At 51.3% G+C, this 9430-nt stretch overlaps 1 protein-coding gene across 2 annotated transcripts in view; it reads right to left on the bottom strand.

The window, feature by feature from the left end:
* Positions 1 to 294: 294 nt before the first annotated feature.
* Positions 295 to 9430, bottom strand: part of ANKRD24 (ankyrin repeat domain 24) — a 32492-nt gene continuing 23356 nt past the window's right edge. For both annotated transcript variants that reach the window (XM_013007658.2, XM_045300129.1), the window contains 3 exons: positions 7452 to 7619; positions 687 to 800; positions 295 to 529 (listed from right to left, as the gene is read on the bottom strand). In XM_013007658.2, the coding sequence (XP_012863112.2) occupies positions 371 to 529; positions 687 to 800; positions 7452 to 7619 (441 nt within the window). In that variant the 3' untranslated portion in view covers positions 295 to 370. The remainder of the gene's footprint in view (positions 530 to 686; positions 801 to 7451; positions 7620 to 9430) is intronic.

The raw sequence follows: 9430 nt of genomic DNA, 5'->3' as shown, positions 1-9430 counted from the left end.
GGCGGGGCGGGGAGCAGGGGGCAGGGATGGAGCCCGAGCAGCTTCCCACGTGTGAATGGCCAGTGCAGGACGCCAGACGGAGCCTGTTCTCCGCACTGAAGGATGGAGAGCGCCAGACTTCCCAGAGTGCCTTGAAAGAAAAGGCTGGCAACCCGCTTCCCAAATATCATCCACGGAAACTCGTGTGGCGCCCAGTTACACGCAGAAGTGTGCTGGGAGTCCTGTGAGGTCCGCCCACACTTCTCCCTCCCACCCCTGGTCCAACCAGCCCACCCCCCAGGGAAATGAACGCGCATAGGTTCCCATCGGCCGTGAACGGTTTCCCCGGGATCAGATGCTCCCTCCGATATACAGATGGGGAAACTGAGGCTCAGAAGGGGGCAGTGGCATGCCCCAAAGTTGGGGGGAGGGGGGAGACCAGGTCAGGGGTCAGGGGAAGCTGACTCACCTCTTTTGGACTCACCTGGATAGCATAGAGCAGGTGGCTCCGATACAAGGCCACAATGGCACTGTGGTCCCTGGCAGCTTCCTGTGGACCAGGGAGGGGGGAGCGCGGACCGGCTGGAACCCCTTCCCCTTCATTCCGCAACGCAATAGTCATGGAGGCTAAGGTAGGGAAATAGCTCTGCCCATGCCTGGGCGGACCCCCAACCCTTCCTGGCACTCCTGTCCCATGCTGCCCTCACCTCCAGAGCCTTCACCTGGCCTCGCAGGGCCTCCACTTCGGAGGCTGCTGGAGCAGCTGGCTGGTCCTTCAGGGCCTCCTTGAGACTGAAGACTTCTTTAGAGAGCTCTGTGATCTGCAGGGGAGAGGGCTGCTGGGAGCTGGGGACACCCGCAGCCGGCAGGAGGAGGCTGGCAGCAAAGGCTTGCACTAGAGCAGGGGTTCTCAACCTGTGGGTCGAACGACCCTTTCACAGGGGTCGCCAGATTCATAACAGTAGCAAAATGACAATGATGAAGTAGCAACGAGAATAATTTTATGGTTGGGGGGTCACCACAACATGAGGAACTGTATGAAAGGGTCGAGGATTAGCAAGGTTGAGAACAATTGCTCTATAGAGTGTTCAGTCTCAGGGGTTAGCAAACTCCAGGGCAGAGTGCAATGTGGTAGTTACATAATCTGGTTTCAATTTGAGGATTGAGTATGGGGGTGGAGTCTAGCCTGTCAATCAGGATATGGCCAATGAGGCCTCTGTGTGGGCATGGCCTTCTGAAGATTCTGGGAATGCCTGTATTTCCTCCTTGGAGGTGGGAGACTCTCTTTCTCTCTGCTCAGTCCCTGTGAGACATTGTAGCTGAGAAGTCAGACATGAAACTACACTAGTGGCCCGAGCTGGAGCAGCCACGTGGAGACCTCTGCCAGCTCTGAGATGCTTACAACACCACTGGATCCACAAGACTTCCCACCCACTGGCCTGTGATCTTTCTGCATTCAGCATCATTGCATGTGTTTCCTTTTTTTAAAAAATCGCATGTGTTTCATGAGTCTGAAGAGAACTTTATAAATTGATATCAGACATATGGGCTAATATGGTACTTGATCGGAGCTGGGCTGGGATGTTTTCTCAATATTTAACTGCTCTTGTATATAAAGCTCTTTCTTACACACATAGGAGTGTCTGTGGATTTGTTTCTCTAGTCTACCCAGACTCACACAGCAACCCACAGTTCATCTTTGTACGGCCCACAAGCTAAGAATGGTTTTCACCTTTTTAAATGGTTGAGGAATGCAAATAATAAATAATAATAGTAATTAAATTAAATCAAGTCTAAAGAATCCTCTTTTGTGACATGTGAAAAATCACAGGAAGTTCAAACTTCAGAGTCTACACCTAAAGTTTGCACCTTGGGTTGGTGCAAATGGTGTAGGTGCCGCTGACCGAGAGGTGGGAGGTCTGAATCCATCCACCCAGGGTGCCTCAGAAGAAAGGCCTGGCAGTCTCCTTCAGAAAATCAGCCCTTTGAAGCCCTTTGCTGGATGATTGACATGCACAGGGTTGCCTTTGAATCACAAGGGCTCAAACATTACTCGTGTGTGCGTGCGAGCATGGGGATGTGTGGTGGAGCCCTGGTGGTGCGGTGGTTACACGTTGGGCTGCTAACCACAAGGTCAGCAGTTCGAAAGCACTGTCTCCTCTGCTCCCGTAAAGAATTCCAGTCTGTGAAATGCGCAATGGCTTGAGTCAGGCACACCTTAGTCCTCAAAGAAACATCGTTGCTCTTCAATTCTTTAAAGAGGACGTGTGTAGATTTTACCTAATACAATCCATCTTTTGATCTCTTGACTGCTGCTTCCATGAGCATTGATTGTGGATCGCACCAAGATAAAATCCTTGACAACTTCAACCTTATCTCCATTTATCATATTACTTATTGGTTCAGCTGTGACGATTTTGGTCTTCCTGAAAATTGAGTTGTAATCTATACTGAAGGCTACAATCCTTGGTCTTCATCAGCAAGGGCTTCCCGTCCTCCTCACTTTGAGCCAGCAAGGTGGTGTCGTCTGCAAAGCACAGGTTGTTCACAAGCCTTCCTGATGTCACACTCTCTCCCATATAATCCAGCTTCTCTGATGATTTTCTCAGCATACAGATTGAACAAATGTGCTGAGAGGAAAGTACCCTGACGCACCTCTTTCCTGATTCCATGCACTATTCCCTTATTCTGTTCAGACAACTGCCTCTCGATCCATGCACAAGTTGCACATGAGCACAACAAAGGGTTCGGGAATCCCTATTCTTCTCAGGATCACCCCCAGTGTCTGATGGTCCACACAGTCCAATGCCTTTGCACAGTCAATGATACACAAGTAAATGTCTTTCTGGTATTCTCTGCTCCGAGCCAAGTTGCATCTGACATCAGCAATGATATCCCTTTTCCACGTCCTCGTCTGAATCCGGCCTCAATGTCTGGCAGCTCCCTGTCTGTGCTGCTGCCACCATTGTTGGGTGATCTTCAGCAACGTTTTACTTGTGTGTGACATCAATGGCATCGTTCCATAGTCTGAGCATTCTGTTGGGTCACCTTTCTCTGGAATGAGCACAAATATGGATCTCTTCCGGTCAGTTGGTCGGGTAGCTGTCTTCCAAATTCCCCAGCATGGATGAGAATGAGAGAGGGCTTCCAGTGTTTCTTCAGCTTTCTGAAACATTTTGACGGGTTGTGTGTCAAGTCCCGGAGCCTTGTTGTTGGCTGATGCATTCAGTGGAATTTGAACGTCTTCCTTCAGCACATTTGGTTCTTGCTCAGATGCTGCCTCCTGACAGGGTGGGCTGTCGACTCGCTCTCTCTGGTCCAGCGATTCAGTGTGTCCTCTCCATCTTCTCTTGATGCCTCCGGCGTCATTCAATGTTTTGCCTATAGAATCTTTCAGAATTGCAATTCTCGGTTTGACTTTTTCCTTGAGCCCTTTCCATTTCAGATCCGCTTCAGATGTGCTGAGCGTGTCCTTCCTTTTCGGTTTTCTAATTTTAGGTCCGTGCACATTTTGTTATAGTGTTTGGCTTTGTCTTCTCGAGCTGCCCTTTGACATTTTCTCTTCGGCTCCTTGACTTCGCCCTCTCCTCCCGTTGTCTCAGCTACTCCACGATCAAGAGCAAGCACCAGCGTCCCTTCTGACATCCACGCCGATCTTGTCCTTCTTTCCTGGCTTTTGACTGGCCTTTTGCTTTCTCCACGAACGCGATCTCGCTCTCCTCCCCCCGCTCACCAGGTCTCCTGTCATTAGCGTCCGATGTGTCCGATCTGCTCTTGAAATTCACGTGGGATACACTCAAGATCATATTTTGGCTCCAGTGGACTTGTTTTAATCCTCTTCCGTTTCATCCCTGAGCTCACATCTGGGCAACTGCTGGTCTGTTCCACAGTCTGGTGACAGCTGCTGAGATGGACCTTCTCCATCATGTCCGTCCACCGCTGTAGTCAGTGGATCCCGTCCGGGGAAGTCCATGTGTATAGTCGCAGTCTGTGTTGTTAAAAGAAGGCATTTGCTATGAACAAGTTGTTGGTTTTACAACCTTCTATCGCGTGACCCCCAGCATTAGTCATTTCTATCACTGAGTCTGTATTTTCCCACTGCTGGTCCTTCTTCCGTCTCCAACGTTGGCATTCCCAGTGCCAATAACTATCCATGCATCTTGACAATAACTAGCCAAACATCCATGCATGTCTGCTCCATTTCCGACTCAAGTCTCTGGTAGAATTCTTCCATTTCGTCATCACTAGCTTTTGTGGCTGGTGCATCAATTTGAATGACAGGTGTGTTGATTGGATTTCCTTGAAGGCAGAAGGATACAGTCCGATCACAGAGAGCATTGTCCTTCCCGACAGATTTAGCAAGATCCTTTCTGACAGGGAATGGCACGCCAGTCCCCTTGACAGTGTTCTTCCCGGCAGAGTAAATCACGTGGTTTTCCGATTCAAAATGGCCCACACCAGTCCATTCAGCTCATGAAGGCCTAGGCTAGTGATCTCCATGTATTCCACTTCCGTTTTGGCCACTTTCAGTTTTCCTGAATTCCCACCATTTCTCTGTCACTTTGTCACCCTGTGGTGGCTTGTGTGTTGTGCTGATGCCGGAAGCTATGTCCCTGGTATTTCAAATACCAGCAGGGTCACCCAAAGTGAACAGGTTTCAAGTAGCTTCCAGACTAAAAACAGACCATGAAGGAGGACTCGGCTCCCCATTTCGGAGGAAGAAGCCGCTGAAAGCCTTCTGCAAAGCTTCGAATCATTTCCAAATCCTGAACGCCTGAACAAAGGAGGAATCAGCATGTTGTCAGAGATGCTGCTGGAGGGAACGCGACTGAAGGGGGGCTGATTTCTGGGAACAGAGTCGCCCATGGTGACACGAACCAGGTAAAGCCTTTGGATCTTCATTAGAGAAACAGCTGCAAAAATCTTCTAATGACTGGAAGTTGGCGTGTGGTAAATACACAGGTAACAACAGCATGTGCCGTTGCTACAATCAGCAACGGGTGTTCCAATCACGTTTCGTGGGTGCCCAGCCACACTCGTTGGCTGGCGCGTGGAAACATGTCAGATGGCGGCCATGCTCTCAAACCAAATTCACTGCCAGTCGGTGAATTCGGATTCATCTTGACCCGAGAGGACAGGGTAGAACAGCCCGAGAGGTTTCCAAGACTGTAACTCTTTACAGGAGTAGAAAGTCTCATCTTTCTCCCACAGAGCGGCTCCTGGTTTTGAACTGCTGACCTTGCGGTGAGCAGCCCTACAGGGCTCCTTATTCAAGAAACCAAAAAAACCCAAACTCACTGCCATCTAGTTGCTGTGCACTCACAGCAACCCTATAAGCCAGAGTAGAACTGCCCCTGTGGGTTTCTGAGACTGTAACCCCGTAGGGGAGTAGAAAGCCTCATCTTTCTCCCTTGGAGAGGGTGGTTTTGAACTGGTGACCTTGCAGGGGCATCCCAATGAGCAGTCACTGGTAGCACAGCCGATCAGAAATTCTGAGCCAGAGGCACATCTGCCCCCCTGAGGGGATATTGGGCAATATCTGGAGATGATTTTGCTTGGGGCACTGCTGGCATCAAGTGGGTGGAGACCAGGGATGCAGCTGGATCCACATCCCACCACACCCAGGGGAGTCCCACCCCAGAGGAAGATCAGCCATGCTGACGGGAGGGACCCTGCATTATCTGCTTAGAAAGCAACTGAGAAAAAAAAAAAAAAAAGAAAGCAACTGAGTTAGCTTCCTGCTGAGTCCATCCACCAGCATCACGGCATCACCGTGTCAACCTGGGGCCACCCGCTCCTGTGATCGCCCGCCTCCTCCTCCCTACTCAGTGCGTGAATGTCAACATGTGTGGCATTCTAGGACTTCAGGAGGTCAGGCAGTCATGGGACTCAGAGTCACTGGGGGCTCAGTGGAAGCCCTGATCCTGAGGTCCACGTCTGGGGTGATTCCACCCCCAGGGGACATGAGGCAATGTCTGGGGACAGTTGTGGGTGTCACAACTGGAGGGGGTCCCACTGGCATCGAGAAGATACAGACCAGGGATGCATTCAGCACCCCATAGTGCCCAGGAGGGACCCCGCCCCAGAGAAGCACCGGCTCTAAATAGGAATAGTGTTGAGGCTGAGAAACTCGGTCTGGCAGAAGCCCCACCACCCTTTGATCCCCATTTTACAGAAGAGCAAACTGAAGCTTGGAGAGGTGAGTTAACTTGTCCAAGTCACACACGGTGAAACAGGGCTGGATGGCTGTTTGTGCTGAAGTGCCCGAGGCTTCCAGGGGGCCATCCATGGCTCAGTATAATTTTGAGCTACTTACAACTGCTCTCAGAGCCTCAGTTTCTCTGTTTCTGGAACATGAGGTCACAAATGCCAGCTGGCTGTTTGGGGTTGTGAGGAGATCAAAAGAGATTATTGAAAGTACCTGACCCACAACCAGAACTGTTGTCATCATTATGACTTTCATCACCGCCACCATCACCACTGCCACTGCTACCGCCAGCAGCAGGACCTCCATCACCATCACCACCATCGTCATCATGAACACCATCACTACCAACACTGCCACCACCACCATCATCACCATGATAACTGCCACCATCACCACTCCCACCACCACCACCACCACTAACACCAACACCATCACCACCATCATCATCACCACTGCCACCATCATTAGCACCACTATCACACCACCATCCCCACTCCCACCACCACCACCACTAACACCAACACCACCACCACCACCACCATCACCACAAACACGATTCCCCTCCACTCTGTTGTTGCTGAGGCAAATCTGGCTCATAGCAACCCTATAGGCAGAATTACACTTCTTCAGAGCTGTACATCTTTATGGAAGGAACCCTGTGATGCAGTGGCTTCAACGCTGGGCTGCTAAGCAAAAGGTTGGCGGTTCAAATCCACCAGCTGCCTGACCGGAGAAACTGGAGGCCGTCTGCTCCCGTCCAGATGTACCGGCTGGGAAACGCAAGGGAGCAGTTCTGCTCGGCCCTCTGGCATGCTATGAGTCAGAATCGACTGGATGGCGGTGAGCTGGTTTGGTTTTGGTTTTGATGTGAGGAGGAGTGAGTGCACCAGGGAAACCAGCCACTGAAAAGCCCCCTCTGAACCACAGTTCTGCTTTCAGGTACATGAGGGGTGGGGGCAGGGCGGTCCACTATAACCTGGAGCTGACTCCGTGCCGGCACTCATTCATTGCTCTGTTAACAATGGCTTTGATAACAATGTGGCATGTGACGGGCATGCAGTCAGCCCTCAACATTTATCCCCGTGGTCATCATGAGTTGCAGTGACCACCTTACACCAGCCTTGCTCAGTGGCCCCTTTCTGTCTCCGTACCTCAGTTTCCCATCTGTGAATGGGTGGATTTCCCAAGCTCCTCTTAAGTGGGATAGTCTTAGAGCTCCCCTCCCCCAACCCTGCACCCCAGTTGAATGGGAGGGGCCACCCACCTTCTTGTCCTTCTCCTTGGCCTTGTCCAGGGCCTCCTGGGCACGACTCTGGGCCTGGCGAGCCCTCTCGGCCTCGGTGCGCAGGCCCCGCAGCTGCTGCTCCGCTGTGGCCAGCTGGGCCTCGGCCGCATGCCGCTCACTCTTCATGAAGAGCGCCTCCCTCTGCACCTGCAGCCCAAGCCCATGTGCGGCTCTGAGGACACCTGGGTCCCACAGATACTCGGACCCCAACTGCCCCAGGACATGCATGTCCCAGCGGTTGGGCCCCAAGGCTCAGCACTGACCCATGAACATACTGGACTTCCCTTGACTCTGGGAACCTTTGACCTTGCTAGGCACATGCCAGCTGTGTGACCTTGGGCAAGGGACTTCATCCCTGCCTCTGTTTCCTCATCTGCACAATGGGAACACTAATGGCCCCTGTGGCAGTTACATAATCTGCCAACTTGATTGAAGGAGTGGAGTCTAGCCCATTAATCAGGTCACACCCAAAGATGTTTCTGTGAGCACATGGCCTTCTCCTGAGGATTCTGGGAACTCCTTTCTTCCTCCTTGGTGGTGGGACACACACTCTGCTGGTGACATTCCTGTGGACATGCCACATGAGGCCACACTGATGGCAGCCAAAGCCCTGGAGCTGGAGGAGCCACATGGAGACCCGCACCAGGACTGAGATGCTTCCACCACCACTGGACTCACCACCGGCCTGCGATCTTCCTGCATTTGGCATCATTGCATGTGCTGCACGAGTCTAAAGAGGAATTTATGGACTAGTACTGGACATGGGGGCTATTATTGGACTTATGGACTTAATCTGGCCTGGGCTGATCTGGACAACTGCTCTTTGATATAAAAATCTCTTTTTCACACATAGGAGTGTCAGTGAATTTGTTTCTCTGGTCAACTCAGGCTAATACAGCTCCCCGACATCATAAGGTGTTGTGAGGATCAGGTGAATGTGCCAACACGTGACATGCTGCTTTTGGCACAGTGCCTGGCATGCCGTAAGCTCCGTGCTCGGATTGGCGGGTTTGTCGTCATTGTTATGTGTTATTAGTGCTGTGTGAATGGTGAGGAGCCCTGGTGGCACAGGGGGGTGAGCATTGGGCTGCTAACCAAAAGGTCAGTGGTTCGAGCCCACCTGCCACCCCCGGGGAGAGAGAGGAGTCAACCTCTTCGGTAGAGACTGACACCCTTGGGAGCCACACAGAATAGTCCTACCTGCCGCACAAGGTCACTATGAGTTGGAATCAACTCGACAGCCCATGGGGGTGGGCGTCACAAATGACATTTTCCCACCGGGGATGTGAAGGTTATAGATTTCTTCTTCTTCTTCTTTTTTTTTGTATTTCAATCTAATTTATTCAGTGGATGAAAGTCTATTTGATAGGTTTCTTACAAAATGCAAGGGGGGAAAATAGAAGAGGTTAATGGAAAGCAAATGGGTGTCCAAGAGTTAATGACTGCACTTTCACGGAAATGTCAAGATCGGAGCAGTGCTGGGCACCATTCGATCTTAAGGGGGTGCTGGCCTTGACCAGAATGGTAGTGCAGGCATCACGGCAGGTGACAGCTCTATTTTGCAGGGCGTGCAGACTAGCTACACAGTAACAATTTCCACTGCCACGGAATCCATTCCAACCACAGCAAGTAACCCCATAGGATGGGCCAGAACCTCCCCATGGTGTTTCCCAGGCTGTAAATCTTTAGGGAAGCAGACAGCCACATCTCTCTCCCGGGGAGTGGCGGGTGGGTAGCAGCTGAGTGATTAACCACTGGGGCTCCTGAGACAAACACTTAGAACATTGAAAAGCCTAAGCTGATGATGAATCAAATCAGACTTCTCCAAGGAAAAAAGAAGCAATAGTAAGGAAAAGAAAGGCTTAGAATAGCAAATGAGGAATGTGAAGAACTTGGTCCACTGCGTTTAAGTCACAGCCAACTCATAGCAACCCTACAAGACAGGGGAGAGCTGCCCC

This window comes from Echinops telfairi, unplaced genomic scaffold (genome assembly GCF_000313985.2).
Source record: "Echinops telfairi isolate 266 unplaced genomic scaffold, ASM31398v2 ScPeMD7_7459;HRSCAF=8497, whole genome shotgun sequence".
Lineage (NCBI taxonomy): Eukaryota > Metazoa > Chordata > Mammalia > Afrosoricida > Tenrecidae > Echinops > Echinops telfairi.
The sequence above is the reverse complement of the archived record's forward strand: the minus strand, read 5'-3'. Positions and strand labels throughout refer to the sequence as shown.